Raw genomic sequence first — 22,486 nt, forward strand, 5'->3', positions numbered from 1 at the left:
GCTGGTCAGCAGGCTGTTTTAGAGGGGTTTTGTCCACTTTTCCAGCCTGGCCAGGCTGGTCTTAGCTGGTCAGGCTGGGAAACCACCAGCTAAAACCAGCTACTTCCAGCTTAAACCAGCTAAGACCAGCCAAGGCTGGTTTTAGCAGTTTTTTTCAGCAGGGTTAACAAATCAGATCAGAGAAAGCGCATGTGACAAGAGTCAAACGTGCGCGGAAAAGGTACAGGAGCCAACTGAGCTTCAGTAGAACAACAGTGAACTGCGGTCTGATGAGATGTTGTTAGGCTATATGTCAGTAAAACAAACTTTTCTGTCCTGTCAGCAATTTTTCTGTGCTCACGGCGCACACTCAACTTTACGCGAATATGAGGCCACGCATATCGGTTCATCATAAATAAAGCACATAAGAAACTACAAGTACAGTTCTGTCGTCAGTTAAGACATGAAACTACCAAAAAGGCGAAAAAAGCTGCAAACTGTGCATGCACGTATATGCATCACATTAAAGAACATAAAGACATATATTCTGCAATTCGAGATCACAATACAAGCTGTCAGTATTTTTTAATTTGTAAGTTAATGTGAGCACAGTGCATTTATTTAAAAAAAAATAGGCGCTAATTTGTTTTTCTCTCATTAATTTGTAAAGTACAAACAAAAATGTAACAATTTAAATGCATAAAATAACTAATTTTACATTCTGGCATTTATGTGCTGTTGACAACAGGTGCCAAATTCTGACCCCTGCCAGATTACTACCCCCCTAGTATTGGTAGGTTTAGGGTTAGGCGTGGGGGAGGCAACAGTGAGCCCCTACAAAAGAGTCAAATTCACTCAGTATTACTTGATCTAATTTAAAAAAATATCTCAATTACAATTAAGTGAAAATTAATTGCATTCAGTTTTGTTTTAGTCACTAAAGCTGTGCAGTACTTTATAGTCAAACACATTTTTATATTGAAATAATGAATATTATTGTGCCACCCCAGACTGGTTGCTGGCCCCTCCCTGGCCCCCCAATGAAAACATCCTGGCTCCGCCTCTGCTGTCAGCTAAAATAATCAGAGAACGCAAATCACTTCTAACCGGCAAAACATAATTGATTGACACTTGACAGGCCTCTCCCACCCGGAGACAATGGATGAGGTTTCCGGGTTTGGAAAGCAGAAGTAAAAAAGCGTATAGTACATGGAGATACATGGAAGATCATAGCAAATATTATTTTTGCTTTCCAATTTACTCCAAAAGCATCCAAAGTGTTTATAAAAACATTTTTGTGACAACAACAAATGATTGATTTGAAATGAAAAAAATACTGATTTTCAGTAAGGTAATAAACAGTCAGTTTTATTATTTTTGTATTTAAGTTTAATTATTTTTTCAGAATTTGCTAGTCTAAAATATCAATTTGTTTATTTTGTTATGTTTTTAAGTCATGGCGTGTGGCGGATTAATGTCCGCTCCGGTGTGTCTCATTGAAAACGATGAAAACGGGAAGCTGCGATTGAGAAAAGAGGCCAAAGACATTCTGGATGGGATAAATCAGCCGGTGGTGGTGGTGTCTGTGGTTGGACTCTATCGTACGGGGAAATCTTACCTTATGAATCGCCTGGCAGGACAACAGACAGGTGCTGCTGAAGGAAATAGCTTAAAGTCTTCCTCATGTGCAGTAACTACAATAATGAGCTAATGTGTGTGTACTTATTTATCAGTGTGAGGACCAAATGTCATCTAGATATTTAAAAGATATTTTTTTTAGCATCTTGGGCGTCCTCATTGTTTTTTGACTAATGTGATTGTCTCAGGCTTTGCTCTTGGCAGCACCATTGAATCAAAGACCAAAGGCATCTGGATGTGGTGTGTCCCTCACCCCAAAAAAGAAGGACACACTTTGGTATTGCTGGACACAGAGGGACATGGTGACGTAAAGAAGGTGGAGGAAAAGCACACAGCATTCACAATTATGTATTCATAGCAATGTTACCTCCATAGCAACATAATCTATGAACACCTGATTTGTGCTTTTTACATTTTCATTAGTTAATCAATGTACTAAGTTTATGTTATTTAAACTTTGCTCAGGGCCACAGATCAGTTTTAAACGAAACTAATTAATGTATAAATAGTCTGTTAGGGTAGGCGTAATACACGGCTGCTTATTGTAGTCTTTTAATATTTCAGGGGGATGAGAAACATGACACATGGATTTTCTGTCTGGTGGTTCTTCTCAGCAGTACTCTAGTGTACAACAGCTTAGGGGTCATTGACAACATGGCACTGGAAAAGCTGCAGTATCCTTCTCACACAATAAACAAAACAAAACATGCATGTCCACTGTAATAAACTGAAAACACTCTCTCATAGCAGCAGTATTACTCTTCCTGAACTGCAATAAATGTAGCTACGTTACAGAGCTGACGGAGAATATCGTGTGAAGGCAGAAGTGGGTCAACATGAGGATGAGTCAGCAGATTTCATGCGTGTTTTTCCATCATTTGTCTGGCCTGTTCGTGACTTCACTCTGCAACTGAAAAAGGAGGATAAAGCAATAACATCAGACGACTATCTGGAGGGTGCATTGGAATTAAAACAAGGTGAAATACGCTAAAGTGGACGCTAAACAAATGTATATTTCCTTTTAGGGACTTTTTGCAGGGACTTTTGAATGAGAATGACATCATTCAAATTTTAATGTAGAAATAATGTGGAAAGACACAAATTGTTTCAGCCATCTATCCTGCCAAATTGGTAGTATTTTCATTCCATCTTGGTCCAGAATAAGTCTTACACTGCAAAAAATGCTTTTCTAGCTTAGATTTTTTTGTCTTGTTTCCAGCCAAAATATCTAAATATTCTTAAATCAAGAAGGATTTTCTAGATGAGTAAAAACTAGATAAAAAGTGTGTTAGCAAACTTTAAGTTGGCTTGAGAAAGCCTAGCCAGTAAGTTTTAAGTAGTTTTAAAAGCTTTTAGTTTAAAGTAAGTTTAAAGGTTTTCAGTTTGAAATAGTTTGAGTTTGAATGATAAAGTTTGAAGATAGATAGGCTAGATAGATATAAATAGTTCGAAAATAGATATATTTATAGATATAAATAGTTAGAAGACATAAATAGTTTGAATGTGAATAGATAGATAGATAGATAGATAGATAGATAGATAGATAGATAGATAGATAGATAGATAGATAGATAGATGATAGATAGATAGATAGATAGGGTTTTAATTTAGATAGATATTAGCAAGTCGCTAGCATGATTTTAGCAAAACTAGCAAGTCGCTAGCATGATTTTTAGCATGATTAGCAAGTCGCTAGCATGATTTTAGCAAGACTAGAAAGTCGCTAGCATGATTTTACCATTACTAACAAGTAGCTAGCATGATTTTAGCAAGACTAGCAAGTCACTAGCATGATTTTAGCATGACTAGCAAGTCTCTAGAATGATTTTAGCATTACTAGCAAGTTGCTAGCATGATTTTACCATGACTAGCAAGTCGCTAGCATGAGTTTAACAAGACTAGCAAGTTGCTAGCATGATTTTAGCATGACTAGCAATTTGCTAGCATGATTTTAGAATGACTAGCAAGTCGGTAGCATGATTTTTAGCATTACTAGCAAAGTCGCTAGCATTATTTTAGCTTGACTAGCAAGTCGCTAGCCTGATTTTAGCACGACTAGCTAGTCACTAGCATGATTTTAGCATTATTATAGCATGACTAGCAAGTCGCTATAATTATTTTATCATGACTAGCAAGTTGCTAGCATGATTCTAGCACGACTAGCTAGTCACTAGCATGATTTTAGCATTATTATAGCATGACTAGCAAGTCGCTATAATTATTTTATCATGACTAGCAAGTTGCTAGCATGATTCTAGCATGACTAGCAAATCCCTAGCATGATTTTAGCATTACTAGTAAGTCGCTAGCATGGTTTTAGCAAGACTAGCAAGTCGTTAGCATGATTGTAGTATGACTAGCAAGTCGCTAGCATGATTTTTAGCACGACTAGACTAGCAATACTAGCAAGTCGTTAGCATGATTTTTAGCATGACTAGCAAGTTGCTAGCATGATTTTAGCATTATTTTTGCATGACTAGCAAGTCACTAGCATGATTTTATAATTATTTTAGCATAACTAGCAAGTCGCTAGCGTGATTCTAGCATGAATAGCAATTCGCTAGCATGATTTTAGCATGACTAGCAAGTCGCTAGCATGATTTTAGCATGACTAGCAAGTCGCTAGCATGATTTTAGCAAAACTAGCAAGTCGTTAGCATTATTGTAGTATAACTAGCAAGTCACTAGCATGATTTTGGCATTACTAACACGTTGCTAGCATGATTTTAGCATGATTAGCAAGTCGCTAGCATGATTTTTGCAAGACTAGCAAGTCGCTAGCATGGTTTAAGCAAGACTAGCAAGTCGTTAGCATGATTTTTAGCATGATTGTAGTATGACTAGCAAGTCGCTAGCATAATTTTAGCACGACTAGCAAGTCGCTAGCATTATTTTAGCATTATTTTAGCTTGACTAGCATGGTTTTAACAAGACTAGCAAGTCGTTAGCATGACTTTTAGCATGATTGTAGTATGACTAGCAAGTCGCTAGCATAATTTTAGCACGACTAGCAAGTCGCTAGCATTATTTTAGCATTATTTTAGCATGACTAGCATGGTTTTAGCATGACTAGCAAGTCACTAGCATGATTTTAGCATGACTAGCAATTCGCTAGCATGATTTTAGCACGACTAGCAAGTCGCTAGCATGATTTTAGCATTTTAGCATGACTAGCAAGTTGCTAGCATGATTTTAGCATGATTTTAACATGACTAGCAAGTCTCTAGCATGATTTTAGCAAAACTAGCAAGTCGTTAGCATAATTTTAGTATGACTAGCAAGTCGCTATCATGATTTTTAGCATGAATAGCAAGTTGCTAGCATGATTTTAGCATTATTTTAACATAACTAGCAAGTCGCTAGCATTATTTTAGCATGACTAGCAAGTCGCTAACATGATTTTAGCAAGACTAGCAAGTCGTTAGCATGATTTTAGCATTACTAGCAAGTCGCTAGCATGATTTTAGCACGACTAGCAAGTCTCTAGCATTATTCTAGCATGACTAGCAAGTCGCTAGCATGATTTTAGCATTATTTTAACATGACTAGCAAGTCGCTAGCATTATTTAGCATGACTAGCAAATCGCTAGCATGATTTTAGCATTATTTAGCATGACTAGCAAGTCGCTAGCATGATTTTAGCATGACTAGCAAGTCGCTAGCATGATTTTAGCATTATTTAGCATGACTAGCAAGTTGCTAACATGATTTCAGCATTATTTTAACATAACTAGCAAGTCGCTAGCATTATTTTAGCATGACTAGCAAGTCGCTAACATGATTTTAGCAAGACTAGCAAGTCGTTAGCATGATTTTAGCATTACTAGCAAGTCGCTAGCATGATTTTAGCACGACTAGCAAGTCTCTAGCATTATTCTAGCACGACTAGCAAGTCGCTAGCATGATTTTAGCATTATTTTAACATGACTAGCAAGTCGCTAGCATTATTTAGCATTACTAGCAAATCGCTAGCATGATTTTAGCATTATTTAGCATGACTAGCAAGTCGCTAGCATGATTTTAGCATGACTAGCAAGTCGCTAGCATGATTTTAGCACGACTAGCAAGTCGCTAGCATGATTTTAGCAGATAGATAGATAGATAGATAGATAGATAGATAGATAGATAGATAGATAGATAGATAGATAGATAGAAGATAGATAGATAAGGTTTGAAGATAGATAGATCGCTAGATGATTGATAGCAGATAGATAGATAGATAGATAGATAGATAGATAGATAGATAGATAGATAGATAGATAGATAGATAGATAGATAGATAGATAAGGTTTGAAGATAGATAGATAGATAGATAGATAGATAGATAGATAGATAGATAGATAGATAGATAGATAGATAGATAGATAGATAGATAGATAGATAGATAGATAGATAGATAAGGTTTGAATATAGATAGATAGATAGATAGATAGATAGATAGATAGATAGATAGATAGATAGATAGATAGATAGATAGATAGATAGATAGATAGATAGATAGATAGAACAGATGAAAATTGAATATAGGATATTCTATGTCTTACCTCTTCCATCCCAATCTGATATACTTTTAAAGCTTTTTGAACAGCTGCCTCATTCTCTAAAATTGCAAGAGTATAGCAACTGCATTATCCAGACAAGGCACTTCACCACTGCTGATTGTATCTACATAAATCTGCACCAGACGTCCAAGCACTGACAAAATGCACAAACAGATAAATAAATGTACCTGTTTAATAGGCTTTTGGACTTGAATATCTACCAATGACTTAAATTTGTGAACACTCACATTTGCCAGAAACAATGTGTCCTCCTTTCAGTGTTTTCACAGAACTCTTCTGAAAGATGTGGTCACAGAAACGTTTTTTTCTTTCTACTGTTTTTAGAAAAAATACTTTTCTAGCTTAGATTTTTTTGTCTTGTTTCCAGCCAAAATATCAAAAAATTCTAAAATCAAGAAGAATTTTCTAGACAAGTAAAAATTTATGTCTTGTTTTCAGAAAAAACTCAAAATTAAGTGAGTTTTTGCTTAGAACAAACAAAATAATCTGCCAATGGGGTAAGCAAAAAAATCTTATTTCAAACAGAAAACAAGATTTTCTTACGAAGAAAGATTTTTCTTACCCCATTGGCAGATTATTTAGCTTGTTTCAAGCAAAAATGCACTTAATTTTGACCTTTTTTTTTCTGAAAACAAGACAATAATTTTTATGAGAAAATCCTTCTTGATTTAAGAATTTTTAGATATTTTGGCTGGAAACAAGAAAAAAAAATCTAAGCTAGAAAAGCATTTTTTGCAGTGTAATAGTAAAAACAAACATTTGTTATAAATAAAATATTGTTAATTATAAATACAATATTGTTGTGAATTCAAATTTATAACAAGTAATACGAATTTGTAGTTTTTTTAAACATTGTCAAACACAAAAACACATGCCAGTAAAACAAAGGAACAGAGAGATAATAGAGATGTACCATTGTGTTAGCCGAATGGACCTGTGTTTTATCTCTAATGAGGAAGCAACAATTACAATTCTGAGAAGTACATGCACATGATTTTGGTCATCAATGTTGCTCCAACATGCTCTTAAAATTGCAATTCCAATCAAAAAAATTTTTGGTTAAAAACTAAATACTATCAGTGTCACCATTCTATCTGGGATACTGGGCTCTGAGACAAAGATGCAAGGTGATTGTGATTGCTTTACAAGTATATCCATGCCACCAGGGGTGGTAGATCTGGTTAAACCTGTTTACTTGATTTCTTATTTGAAACCTCAATTTGCAATTTCTTTATTTCTGTCCATTAAATTGTAAATTAAATATTACACTAAACTGTAATCAATTTAGTCATTAATCAAAAAGAGTGAATCTATACATCCCGATTGGTGATTTTTTTTTTTTGTTACATTTTATTCAAGGTATTCTTTTATCACGCATTCCTTGTCAATCAAACCCATGAACTTGCCACTGCTAGCATGCTCTGATAGTTTTAAATATAATATGATATCACTGATTATTCATAATTATCTTATTTTAGGTAGCTCACCTCAGACTGAGCAGTATAACCTGCCACGCAGTTGTCTGCGCAATTTCTTTGCGGTGAGGAAGTGCTTTGTGTTCCCTCGGCCTGCTAATACGGAAGACATGTGGAGAATGGAGCAGCTGACTGAAAGTGAACTGGACTCAAAGTTCCTTGAGCAGGCAAACACATTTTGCAGCCACATCTACAACAATTCAGAGACAAAAACTGTTAGTGGCGGCCGTACAATTATTGGAACCGGTGAAGTACAAATGCATAAAAACATTGTTGTAAAACGTCTCGGATTACTAATGTAACCTTAGTTCCCTGAGGGAACGAGACGCCGGGTCTAGAAAGCTATGGGGAACGCCATTGGCGGGCCGCACTCTGAACTGTGTATAACAACCAATGAAATGACGGGAGTGACGTCACAGGCGCGGTGACGTCATCGACCGGGAAGTATAAAGCGCGTGCGTTTGAAGCCGGCGGCAGCTCTTTTAGGAATTATGGTTCGAGACGCGGCGTCTCGTTCCCTCAGGGAACTAAGGTTACATTAGTAACCCAAGACGTTCCCTTCCGGGAACTCGAGCCGCGTCTAGAACGCTATGGGGAACGAGACTACCAACACCCCCATAATTTCCGAGCCCTGCGCAGTGTCTGCTCAAACAGGGTGGAAAGGAAAGAGCCCTTGTCTAGCATTACGCGGACAAAAAAGGCCCTGTAATCCTCGGCCCTCGGGCACACGAGGAATGGTAGTCTTCCTCTGTCTGGTCGCCAGCCAGAACGAGAGGTACTCTGCGGCCCTCAGGCACACGCAGAGTCTTAGTCCTTTGTCTGGGGGTTAGCCAGAACAAGAGGGGCCGAATGACCACTGTCTAGCACTCGGCGGACAGATGGTGTAGGTAGTCCTTGGTCCAGGAGGACAATGCACTCGACCTCGAGAGTGCTCCCCGGCCCACAGGCACCCGGGGAATGGGGTTCTACCTCTGTCTGGTCTCCAGCCAGAGCGAGAGGTACTCCGCGGCCCTCAGGCACACGCAGAGTCTTAGTCCTTTGTCTGGGAGTTAGCCAGAACAAGAGGGACCGAATGACCACTGTCTAGCACTCGGCGGACAGATGGTGTGGGAAGTCCTCGGTCCGCAGACCCACGAGGACAGTGCACTCGACCCCAAGAGTGCTCCTTGGCCCGCAGGCACACGAGGAATGGAGGTATTCCTCCGTCTGGTCGCCAGCCAGAACGAGAGGTACTCCGCGGCCCTCAGGCACACGCAAAGTCTTAGTCCTTTGTCTGGGAGTTAGCCAGAACAAGAGGGACCGAATGACCACTCTCTAGCACTCGGCGGACAGATGGTGTGGGAAGTCCTCGGTCCGCAGACCCACGAGGATGGTGAGCTTGACCTCAAGGCTCCTCGGCCCTCGGGCACACGAGGAGAGGGTGATCCTTTGTCTGGGGGTTCAGCCAGAACAAGAGGGACCCAAGGCTCGGCCTGGAGCTCCGCCAGGACGCGAGGGAATAAGCCATTGTCTAGCATTACGCGGGCCTCTGCCTGGTAGCCAGCCAGTGCATGAGGCACTCCTCGGCCTTATTTGAAGGCAGACGAGGAGTCTTAGTCCTTGGTCTGGGGAAAGCCAGAAACCAGAAGGACCGAAATACACTCGGTCTGATAGCATCCTGCGTCAGAGCACGAGGAGAATTAAGCCATTGTCTAGCATTCCGCGGACAAGAGGGCTGTGCAGTTCTCGGCCCTCAGGCACACGAGAACCGTGACCTCTGCCTGGTTCGCCAGCCAGTGCGAGAGGTACTCCTCGGCCCTCGGGCTCACGAGGAGTCTTAGTCCTTCGTCTGGGAGTAGCCAGAACAAGAGGGACCGGAAGCTCGGCCTGGTAAGCCTACCGGGACGCGAGAGTATGAGCCTTTGTCTAGCATTACACGGACAAGAGGCTTTTAGGTCTGCTCCTCGGCCCTTGGGCTCGCGAGGATGCAGGGACACTCCTCGGCCCTCGGGCACACGAGGAGTGTCGTGGCGAAGACGACTTCTCTTCTTTCCGCAGAAAGAATGCGCCTTGAGAAGTCTCCTCCTGGCTAGGGAGGTGGCTAACCCTCTAGGCCTAGCGCACTAGGCCGAGAGTACAGCCGAGCCTGGAGCTGCTCTGAGGTCAAGCTCATAGTACCTGACTAATGTCAGGGGCGAGGACCAACCCGCAGCATTGCAGATGTCCTGTTTTTGAGGGGAACACCTGCTGTCAGAGCTTTTAAGAGGCAGACAGCCTCAGTAGGAGTAAGTCTTGGCTCCCCATGGAGCTGGGAGACCATAGGGCTTGGAGGTAGTAGGAATGGCATCCGTGATCCATCTACTGATAGCTCTGATCGTGCCACATGCTTTCTTTGTGGCCGTATGTGCCCAGTGCGTATACTGGACAGATATACTTCCCATTGGTCGCACTCCAAGAATGGAGGTAATAGAGGCTTGGGACCCCTCGAGGTCTCAACCTGAGTGAACCACCGAGGAAACCATACCGACGAGCCACCACGAGGGGCGTGGTAGGCCAATAAGCCGCCACGAACACCCTCAGGATGGAGTGAGCTGGTTTAGTGGGTTTGCGGGGACTCTAGTACTGTACCCGCGGGCAGTAACTTGGTCTAGATGGTGTTAGTGACGCCATGAAGCAAACAAGTTCCACTTAAGGTTTCCTCGGAGAGGGAGCTCTGGATAGGAGCAGGGTCTCAACAACCTCGGTTGAGAGACCCGAGTCTATGAGTTGCGCCCCCCCAGGGGCCATACTCATAACTTTCCACTTCTCCATGTGGGGGTAGCAGGCCGCGCACCCAGTTTGAGAGGGAAGGTCCAAAACCATGGTTGGACTAGCCGTGACGATGCCGGCGTGCTCTTTCCAGAACTCCAGGGCGCACAGCGATCGGGAGAATGCGTACAGACGCAGCCTCGGCCGCGTCTTTACTATGGCGTCTAGTCCGGGCGGACCTGGAGGCACTAAGGAGAACCAGAGAGAACGTTGCGATATCTATCGAGTCGCTAGAGGTCCCATCTTCTGAGTCTCCATGCTTCATATTTCCTGATGAAGCCTTGATCTCCCGACCGCGGAGGACCCGTATGACCAAGGGCTCTCTACCTACTGAGAGGCCACCTAAAGGGGCGTGGTAGGCACTTATGGCCGTCACGTATACCTTCAGGGTGGAGTGAGCTAGCCCTGCGGAGAGGCGAGACTGTAAGAATTCCAGAACTGTACCTGCCGGGCAGTTGACTGGGTCTAGGTGGCGCTCGCGGCACCATCTCGCAAATAAGTTCCACTTAAGGCCATACAGTTTCCTCGTAGAGGGAGCTCTGGATTGGAGAAGGGTCTCAACAACCTCGGTTGAGAGACCCGCTCCTATGAGTTGTGCCCCGTCAGGGGCCACACCCATAGCCTCCATTTCTCTGGGTGGGGGTGGCATATTGCGCCCCCGGCCTGAGACAGGAGGTCCCTCCTGACGGGAATCTCCCATGGAGAGCCGTCTAGGAGAGATACCAGGTCCGAGAACCACACTCGGGCCGCCCAGTACGGGGCTACGAGTAGCAGCCGCACTTGAAATCGACGGACCCGTTCCAGAGCTCCCGGGAGCAGAGCGATCGGGGAAAAGGCGTACAGACTCAGCCTCGGCCACGTCTGTGCCATGGCATCCAGCCCCAGTGGAGCTGGAGGAACTAGAGAGTACCAGAGGGGACAGTGCGATGTCTCTTGAGTCGCAAACAGGTCCACCTGTGCCTGGCCAAACACTCTCCAGATCTGCTTCACCACCTCAGGGTGAAGCATCCATTCCCCGGGCCTCGGCCCCTGCCTCAACAGGACGTCTGCTCCCACGTCCAGAGATACTGGACTGCTCTCAAGGAGAGAAGTCTTTCCTTAAGACCATAGGAGAATCCGGTACGCCAGCTTATATAAGGGGCGTGAACGGATACCTCCTTGATGATTTATATGATAAATCCCCATAGTGCTGATTGCAGCACGTGACGGTTTCTGGGTCTGGAAGGAAACACTTCAGGACGTGAAACACGGCTAGCATCTCTAGGCGATTTATATGCCAGGGGAGATGGAGATTGCTCCACAGGCCTTGGGTTGAGCGGCCACTCATGACCGCCTCCCCATCCGGTGAGGGATGCGTCCGTCGCTAGCATGACACGGCGACGAGGAGCTCCCAGAACCGGACCCTGAGAGAGAAACCAGGGTTTCTTCCACATGGCCAAGGCACGTAGGCAGCGCCGCGTGACCTTGATCTTGCGAAATGGGTTTCCCCTCGGGGAGAACCCCCTGGTTTGAGCCACCACTGAAGTGGTCTCATAAGCAGCAGTCCAAAAGGTATCACGTTGGAAGCGGCTGCCATAAGACCTAGCAGTACTTGGGACTGTAGACAGTGGGTGACAGGCCTAGCTTGACCGCATTTACTGCAGTAAGGATCGACTCGAACCGAGCAGGTGACATTCGTGCCTGCATCGTGGTCGAATCCCAGATTACACCTAGATAAGTGGTTTTTAGAAATCACTCCCTTCTGGTGTTGAGTCTCAACCCCAATTCTTTCGTGAGAGCGAGAACAACACCTCGATGTTGAGCCACTAACTATTATGAGATGGCCAGAATCGACCAGTCGAGTATGCGGATGTCCTGGAGTCACGGAGGAGCCAGAGCAGCATCCACACACTTCGTGAAAGTTGGGGTGAGAGCTAGGCCGAAATGAAGTACTCTGTATTGGTGAGCTTTGCCCCTGAAAGCGAACCTGAGAAACTTCCTGTTCCAGACCCTGCTCGGGGTTTACCCTGCTAAAAAGGTGGAGACTCGGCGCCGAACTGAATAGTGTAACCTTTCTCTACAGTACGCAGGACCCACTTTGAAACATTTGGCAGTAGTTTCCACGCTGCCAGAGAGATTACTTAGGGTACCAGCCTCTCGAGACTGGTGTCTGGATTTATTCGAGGAACTAACTCGGAGACCTGTAACAGCAAGCTGGCAGGAAGCTCCTGAACTAGCTCCTCGGAGGTCCCCCGCGGGGGCTGCGAACTCTCCAGGGCCGCTACGTTTCTGGGCGGGACAGCTAGAGGATGTTCGCGGGAGATCGGCGCGCCCTGTAACACTGGCAGGGTTAGCGGACTCATCTCCTGAGGGCCACGAGGGGGTTTGAAACCCGCACCTGAGGGTACGGTGAAAACCTGCTCGCGAGGGGCCGCCCTCAACGGCCCTGAGTTACAACCGTCAGGGCCGTTAGCCGAGGACTTCCTGGGTTGGAGGACGACCTTCAGGTCGAACCTCTTCTTTTTCTTGGAAGCCCCCGACTTAGAGCGTTGCTTTCCGGGTCATCTAGGCATAGCCGGAGGAACGCGGGCGGCAACGCTCTGTTTCTGCGCCTCTGATGTGGGGAGCTGGTACACGGCCGGGGTTTAATTTTTTCCCGTCAGGAACCCCAACACGTGTTCATTTGTTCTTCAAGCCTGAAGTTTTATTAGGCGGCCTGAAGAGTAAAGACGGAGCTTTCAAGGATGATGCCAGACTGGGCGACAGATAGCTGATAGCGTCTGTCCAACCCGCGGCATCATCTTTTACTTTCTAGTTTTTCCTAGATCTAAAAAACTTAATATAGATCGGGAAGGACAGAAAGCTCCGTTTGGAAGTGCTGACTTAGTCCGCAGGAAGCAGAACATTTGCTTTTCTGCGGCTCATATTTGCTTATTTTGCTAATGCACAGTCAGCACAACCACCAGCTCATCATACTGAGGCGATCAGGGGGGGGGCGGTTGAATACTTTTGGCAACGTACTTCACATCAACCTCCTCGGAGGAAGATATGGAAAGCGTTGAAAACCTTTCCTGGAGGGAAGTAACCGCATTGCGTGCTTCCTTATCCAGAAGGAGGTTTACCAATCCACCAGATAGGAGAGGAGATAGGGTATTTTTAAACACCCGTCTCCCGTTCCTCTAATAGATCGAGCCGCGATCCCAACGAGTGCAGCTACCGTGATGTTACCTCCGCCTCGGCGGAAGCGGGGCCAGACCCGCGAGAAACGCTGGCGAAGGCTCCCTCCTCGAAGAGAGCCTTCCGTGGAGCACCCGCAGTGGAGATTTTTACGCTCACACTGTGGACAGTCAGCCTTTTCGAGGGCTGACTGTGTGTGCTCTACACTCAAGCAGGCTACACATAGACTGTGTTTCACTATTTGTTTGGCTGCTTGAACCGCCTTAATTCTAAACTTTCTTTCCCCTTTTTTGGTTGCATTTAAGTGGTCATACTACTCAAATAAAAGCCGTGCAAACTGGCACGAAAAAACAGCAGTATGACCGGGACAGACACAGAGCGCTCTCGCTGAATGACAAAAGCTGCCGCCGGCTTCAAACGCACGCGCTTTATACTTCCCGGTCGATGACGTCACGGCGCCTGTGACGTCACTCCCGTCATTTCATTGGTTGTTATACACAGTTCAGAGTGCGGCCCGCCAATGGCGTTCCCCATAGCGTTCTAGACGCGGCTCGAGTTCCCGGAAGGGAACTCTTTGAGAAGCATAATTTCTATCACTCTGTAGAAATCTGAAAAGCTTTCTATTGTGTGATTCCCTTAAAGCTCAGGACAACCTTGGTAAAATTAGTTGGGTATTAGGGACATTTTATGTGTTTTCTTATTTAAAGGGGTCATCGGGTGCAAAACTAACTTTTACATGTTGTTTGCACATTAATGTGTGTTGGTAGTCTGTGTACACAACCACCCTACAATGATAAAAATCCACCCAGTGGTATTTTTTTATCTTAAAAAGTAATATCCCCTTTTTAAAATCAGATCATTCTCAGCTTCTTGTCGTTGTGACGAAACACAGTTGATTGACATGAGCGTCTTACCTTAGCCCCGCCCTCACCGAGCTGAAACAGTCCGAATACGACCGCCATTGTGTGCCTCAGGTGCAGAGGAAGACTCTAATTGAGTGATCGAGGTGTTCTGTTGTTGGATGTACACTGTTAGAAATTACCAGCATTTCACAATAATTAACAGTATTATTTTACAGTAACTTGTTGTAATTAAGTTTCCCTGTAATATCCCAATGAATACCTTTAAAAACTACAGTATACTTGGATTCTACAGCATTTAACTCTTATTTTACAGTAAAATCTTGCAATCTAAAACCTGCTGTTATATCACAACAAGGTCTGTCATATCACAGCAACACAGTGAAAAAAATCAAGTATATCACAGCATTAAACAGTATTATTACAGTGAAATATTGTATTACCCTGGGAAGTCACATGACAGCCTTGAACGTTATTATTCTGGCCAATGACTAGCAAGGGCGTGTTTCCCAGTTAAATTTGAATATGCTGATCGGCTTCCGTTGCAGTCTGCTTCGCTCCTCTAGTAACGGCTTTCACATGGATTATTTTATGTCCGACTGTTTCATTTATATTTTGAGCGAGTTGTGGTTGTGAAAGGAAGATTAAGAACAAACAAACGCGAATATGGACTTTTACCAGCAGCTAAAGGACATGCAAACTGCAAAAGGTGAGTACCTTTTACTATTAACGTTATACAAAGTTCAGTTACATCAAGATACAGTGCATTGAAGTGAAACGCTAATCACGATTACATATCTTAGTATCCTAGTGTGTGTTACTGTGTTTTTTGTTAGTATGAGCTAATACTGTTAGCTGCAGCTAGGCGGTATTTGTTGTATGTCTTGCCGATTATATGAAGTGAAAGAAATGCTAATGAGTCAAGATACGTTTTCTTTTGACTAAAACTAGACTAAAATGACGAGACTTTTAGTCGACTAAAACTTGACTAACAAAAAAGATATGTTAATGACTAAATATGACTAAAACTAACAAGGACATTTGGCACAAGACTAAGACTAAGACTAAATTAAAAATAGGTGACGAAATTAACACTATATTAGACGACTATTCAACATAATATATCACCCTGAGGCAACCCGAGATAATCTGATTGTAATCTCATTAGATGCTGAAAAGGCGTTCAACCGAGTGGAGTGGCGTTATTTGTTTGCTGTCCTTGAGAAATTTGATGTGGGAGACGAGTTTATAACTTGGATTAAAATTTTATATAGTAGTCCATCAGTACAGGTTTTAACAAATAAAACAATTTCAGACTCTTTTTATCTTAAAAGAGGGACCAGACAGGGCTGTCCCCTCTCACCCCTTTTGTTTGCGTTAACGGTAGAGCCCCTTGCAGAAAGCATTCGAACTAACTCTTGCATACATGGCTTCAATACTTCAAATACCAACAATAAAATTTCACTGTATGCAGATGATATTTTGCTTTATATTACCCAACCTCAGGTGAGCCTTCCTGTTGTATTCAAGACTATTACAACCTTTGGGAAGTTTTCTGGCTTTAAAGTTAATTTTGAAAAAAGGGAACTCATGCCCATTTGTTTGAAGGACTTGTCCATAATACATTCCTCTCCATTTAAGGTTTCCACAGAAAAAAATTGGGTCCCACTTTATATTAAGTGTCCCTAATACCTGTGAAGTTACATGGTAACTAGATGTGTACGTAGCATGTAACTACAGTGTATGTACACATTGGTACATTGTGTCAAGTATCTGGTCTTCCCTGTCATCATAAACTCTTGCACCACACTTCATGGACTTCATTCCCCATAAGCCACTGCACTAATCACTGCATTCACCTGGCCCTTGTTTCTCACTGCTCTGATTAGTTCTCACAGCTGCACCTCATCACTCTGACTGCATTTAAGCCACTCACACACACAGCCACCTTGCGAAGTCTTATTGTTCCTATGGTCGTAATTCTAAGCATTTATCTCTGTGTTGGATTCTCTGTGTATGACTCTGGACTGTGTACCCCGTTGACGATTCCTGCTACCTGCCATTGCGACCATTGCCTGTCTATTGAACTGTTTCCCGGATTACCTACGTTGTTCCTGTTTTCTGGTGATTATTCCTGCATGTTGACACTTCTCAATAAAGCCTTGCAAATGGATCCGCACGTCTCTGACTCCTCCTTGTGACAGAAGACTTCGCCGCACCCGGATCCAGCGGCTTTATCCACCGGCATCTCAACATGGACCCGTTCGACCAACTTCTGCTCCTCCGACAAGAAGATCGCCCCGTCGAGGAATATATTCACCGTTTCAGTGAGTTGTTGTATGGAATACAATTTTTTGATGAGGTTTACTTCAAGGACTTATTCCGTATAGGACTGAATGAACCAATTAAATCAATGCTACCTGGAGGGGAATTCAGATGTACACTGAAGGACTTTTTTGAATATGCACTGTTGTTATCTGGTTCTCCGTGTATGATGGAACTCACAGAGCCACAGCACAGAATGTCTGCCAGCCTAGAGCCTCAGCACAAGATGTCTGCTAGCCCTGAGCCACAGCACAAGATGTCTGCTAGCCCAGGGCCACAGCATAAGATGTCTGCTTGCTCAGAGCCACAGCGTAAGATATCTACCAGCCTTCCAGAGTCTCCGCTGGTCCCGCCCGGCCTTCCAGAGTCTCCGCTGGTCCCGCCCGGCCTTCCAGAGTCTCCGCTGGTCCCGCCCGGCCTTCCAGAGTCTCCGCTGGTCCCGCCCGGCCTTCCAGAGTCTCCGCTGGTCCCGCCCGGCCTTCCAGAGTCTCCGCTGGTCCCGCCCAGCCTTCCAGAATCTCCGCTGGTCCCGCCCAGCCTTCCAGAATCTCCGCTGGTCCCGCCCAGCCTTCCAGAGCCTCCGCTGGTTCCCGCCCAGCCTTCCAGAGCCTCCGCTGGTTCCATCCAGTCGTCCTGAGGTTCCTGTCTGCCCGGTTCGGGTCACGGAGGCCATGCATGGACTGTGTGGTTTCCCACCCACCCTCCCTGCTGCTCCAGTCCCGCCACCTCTGTCTCCTGACAGTCCCTCTACTCACCCACATCCCACCTTCGGTGCAGAGGACTTGCCGTGGGACTGCCAGTCGCCATCGGTGTCCAGACTGAAGGATCCCTCACCATCACCTCCAGTCTCAGAGTCCTGTGCTCCACCTCGGCCCTCCGACCCTGCAGCTCCACTCCGGCTCTGTGCTCCCTCGTCTCCGTTGTCGGCCGTCGGCCCACCAGCTCCTCCGGGCTCCATCGTCTCTCCGGCTCCGCCCCGGTCAGTCGTCGCCCCACCTTCGCCTCTGGACTCTACTCCTCCGGCTGCGCCTCGTCACTCCGTCCTGCCGGCTCTGTGGACCTCCTCCCTCCCGTGGGCACAGCCTCGATCCTCTGTCACTCCGGCTCCGCTGCGTACCTCCGGACCTCCATCTCCGCCGGGGTCGCCAGAGCCTTGGGTTCCGCCTTGGTCCTCCGGATCCTCTGTGTCGCCCAGGACCATCGACTCTCCGGTTCCGCCTCGGGCTCCACCGGCTCCACCTCCGTCGGTCGGCCCCATGCAGGAGCCAACCCTTCCTCCACCATGGCTTCTCCCTCCGTCGGCTCCGCCTCATTTCGTGGTTCCAGTACCCCTACATGGACCTGGCCCTCCATCCCTCCCCCTGTTCCGCCTTCGCTCCACCACCCTCAAGGTTGTATAAGGTGGTTAGAGCGTCTGGAAGCCGCTCCTTGTGGAGGGGCTCTGTCAAGTATCTGGTCTTCCCTGTCATCATAAACTCTTGCACCACACTTCATGGACTTCATTCCCCATAAGCCACTGCACTAATCACTGCATTCACCTGGCCCTTGTTTCTCACTGCTCTGATTAGTTCTCACAGCTGCACCTCATCACTCTGACTGCATTTAAGCCACTCACACACACAGCCACCTTGCGAAGTCTTATTGTTCCTATGGTCGTAATTCTAAGCATTTATCTCTGTGTTGGATTCTCTGTGTATGACTCTGGACTGTGTACCCCGTTGACGATTCCTGCTACCTGCCATTGCGACCATTGCCTGTCTATTGAACTGTTTCCCGGATTACCTACGTTGTTCCTGTTTTCTGGTGATTATTCCTGCATGTTGACACTTCTCAATAAAGCCTTGCAAATGGATCCGCACGTCTCTGACTCCTCCTTGTGACACATTGTATCTACAGCTCTAATACTGGTGTAATTACACACATGTAACAACTCACTGAATAGCATTTGTAAGTACAAATGTGTAACAGGACATTGGTAACAACACTTTTTTCACTTCTGGAAGTACACATGTGTAACAAGAATTATGTAACATTTTGTAACAACAATATGTACTCACAGAAGTTTTTACACTTCCACACAGTCTTCAATACTGCAGTTACCAGTTTGGAATGCCCGGAAACATTATTGAAATCGTGATGATTTCTATGTAGGCTACATACAATTTTTGTATTCATGTATTTGTGAACACTGAATTAGAATTAAAGTATCAATTTGTAGAACCAGTGTACTTACATGGTAACTCCTCAGGAACTGTCTACTTAATATAAAGTGTAAAATGGTCACAACTTACAGAGTAATATATCAAATGTAAACCTCTGTGCAACACTTTAATTTCAGTGTACTTACATGATAACTCCTCAGGAACTGTCTTCTTAATATAAAGTGTAAAATGGTCACAGCTTAGAGTAATATATCAAATGTAAACCTCTGTGCAACACTTTAATTTCAGTGTACTTACATGATAACTCCTCAGGAACTGTCTACTTAATATAAAGTGTAAAATGGTACAGCCTGGTCTCATTGTTTATACGCTGGTATTTATACGTATTTTTAGATGCACAATTTAGATGTATTTCAACGTTTAAAACGTACAAATAGCTACGTATGTTTTGCTAAAAACGTAAAATATTTACGTATCTTTCATTTCATTAAATATTTGTATCAATGCCTTTTTATCATTTTATTAATACGCGATTTATATTTTTAGCCCCCTTAACCTACCCCCAAACCTAAAGCTACCCATTTTATAGCAAATATAAAAGGATATAAATCGTAACTGACAAAAAATATATGCAGGGAAATTACCATTTTTACTAACAATAAAAATATTTTTATAGTCACTAATCACACTCCTACCTCTAAACCTAATGTTAACCATATCTCTTTCAGTACAGTAATACAAAAAAAAAACCATGACAGACAAAAAATTGCAATTACAATCATTTATTTAATGCAAAAATATCAACAGCCATACCAAAAAGTAATCCAAATGGCGATGATTTTGCAGCCGCAGTCCTCTCTGGCAGAATACAGTAGGTTTTGTTTGAGGTGCAGAGCGGAATTAAAGTTATTATTCGCTGAAATATTATCCAGATTATTTTCCTGATCCTCTCCGTAAATGCGGCCAACCCAGATAGCAAAATTTGTCTGGCCCACCTCTGGGCCGTACCCTTGCATCAGTTCTGGCCCAGTTCTGGCTGGGTCCCCGGCCCAAAGCTGGCCCAGATACAGAAAACAGACACAAACAGTCTCCTCTGGCCCAGGTGCGGCCCACACCCTGTAAAATGACTTATTGTTTTACATGGCCCAGGTCTGGCCCAGACCTTTCAAACCAGTTCTGGCTGAGTGTCGGCTTGGTCCCCCAAACCAGTTCTGGCTGAGTGTCGGCTTGGTCCCCGGGCCACATGTGGCCCAGGAACTTGAAAACACTTAATTTTAGGCAAAAAAAAAAAAAAAAAATTCAGCCATATATAAAGTTTAAGAGTTTTTTTTTTATTAAAATAGAAAAATAATAAATATATAACATTAATTGACAAATAGTGCAAAATAATAACTTTTAAAAAACAATATAGAACAATATAGAACAATAACAAACCCTAACTTATCTAAATATATATATATACAATATCAAAAAAGACTACAATTTCTGCAGAAGTCTTCGCTTCCGCCCGCCCTCCCGATCTGCTGCCAGCTGGAGCCACCTTTTTATTGTAGCCTCCACCTCGGTTTCGGCAGCATTTGCTGTTAGGGGGTTTCTCCGAACAGCAGCTTTAAAACAAACAAACAAAAAAAAAACTTTTGTAAGTTATAATGTAATAAAAAGTAATGAAAATACTTAATAAAAGTAATAATGATTGTTGCTTTCAAAGTGCATGGGTCAATGACATAGGATTTCAAGAGGACAATTTAAAAAAAAAAAAAAAAAAACAACTAATTAATACCTATTGCAGGTTTTTGAACATTAAGAGTGTTGTGTACACATAAATTCACATTGCATTTAAATTAAACGATTTAATGTTTTCTTATCAAGATTAATTAGCTGCAGCCTTTAAAAAATGTTATGTTATGCAACTGTGATGTTTCTTTAAAATTTCCTTAGGTTCTCAGTAGTAAGTCTTTTGAAACAAACTACAGTATTTCCTAAATATGGTTGCACCAACAAGGATTGAATTAAATAAAGCAGATGAAAAGGACGATTGGATAGTGGATACGATTGGATCCCCTAAAGGGATTTCCTAATTCCTAAAGTGTTCCTAAAATACTTTTCAATACTCATGGATTGAAGCAGCAAACATTCAGTGTAAGAGTAAAGAAACAATATAATTTATAATACGTTTATTTGATTCACAGCGGCTACATAGTTTGCATAGTAGCATAGTGCTGCGACTAGTTAACTGTTCTGCGCTCTCGCGGGTGCACAGATGCGCTCGCGGTGTACAAGTGCGCGCTCGCGGGTGTACAGATGCGCTCAGATATACCAAGAGGGGGTGAAGATATAACGCTATATATATATATATATATATCAAGTAAAAGTACCATTACTTGCCATTAAAAGTAAAGTACCTGTTCTATATACGACTTCAATAAACCGCTAAAGGTAAGTAAAGTTTAAGCATGGATTACGTGCCTCTGATTGGACGAGACACCTATCAATCAAGGTGACGTACAACAAGCTTAAAAAAACTTAAAATGTTCGGAGTTGTTCATAATATATAGCTAGGCCTCGTCGATACAAAAACTACGTCTTCGATGGTGAAAACAGTATTCTTTGAAAACGGATTCAAGAGCTAATTGTAAAATCGTAAAATTAAACCGTCGAGTTGTCATGTGGACAAGAACGATGGTATTTTAGAAGCGATGACATATAGTATCACGTGTTTATGAATAAAAACACTGCATGCTGCTAATTCTAGTATTGGATTTTTTTTTTACAGTCTATGGTTTGTAGTCGCTGAATAAAAATGACCTAATGTGCATTGTGAGTGCGTGTTCTTTTTGAGGGCAGCTTACCCTATCAAACAATAAAAAAACTAAAAATCAAAGAATAAATTAAATCTTATCATCTCACTAAAAAACGAACTTCGAGCCAGTGACTACTTGAATGCAAGGCGATTGCCGAACAAGGACGCCACTGAATCAATTGTGTGGGGCGCAGCCCGAAAATATCTTCCAATTTGACATTAACTATCCTTTCAATGGTGCTTATACTGTGAATTTAGGGTGAACTATCCTTTAACCCTCTGGGGCCTGAGGGTGTTTTGAGGCCCTGAAGAAGTTTGACATGCCCTGACATTTGTTGTTTTTTCAGTATCTTAAAAACATTTTAATGGCTAAAGTCTGATTACATTGTAATCAGCACATATTGGGCTACAATAATATGTAAGCAACATTAATGTACATGGTTGTGTTTTTGAGAAAACTACGTTTATGCGTGGTTAGTGAAAAACTAAAGTTTTGAAGTCACTGAAATAAGGCCATGAAGCACATATAGGACATTTCTTTACAAGACTTTTGATAATTGGATGTCGTAGGCTAGAATTTTATCAACCAAATGATGTGAAAATCATCTCATTCACTCGTTCAGAAAAAACAATATATTGATGTAAATTTTCTAAAACATGTTTTGTGATCGAAAGGGATTATTCATAGGTGTGGCAATGGCCCATGAATATTTAGCAATTCACACCTGAAAGACAAAAGAGC

At 43.3% G+C, this 22,486-nt stretch overlaps 1 protein-coding gene across 1 annotated transcript; it reads left to right on the forward strand.

Annotated features, from left to right (window-relative positions):
• The first annotated feature begins 1,435 nt into the window (after positions 1-1,435).
• On the forward strand, positions 1,436-20,216 carry LOC141331503 (guanylate-binding protein 1-like). Its single transcript, XM_073836564.1, is given in 8 exon segments — positions 1,436-1,628; positions 1,806-1,933; positions 2,182-2,291; positions 2,402-2,424; positions 2,427-2,594; positions 7,658-7,900; positions 19,964-20,046; positions 20,094-20,216. Coding segments are annotated over 8 exon segments (1,071 nt in total).
• Positions 20,217-22,486: the final 2,270 nt, after the last annotated feature.

The sequence above is a fragment of the Garra rufa genome, chromosome 3, assembly GCF_049309525.1.
Source record: "Garra rufa chromosome 3, GarRuf1.0, whole genome shotgun sequence".
Taxonomy (NCBI): domain Eukaryota; kingdom Metazoa; phylum Chordata; class Actinopteri; order Cypriniformes; family Cyprinidae; genus Garra; species Garra rufa.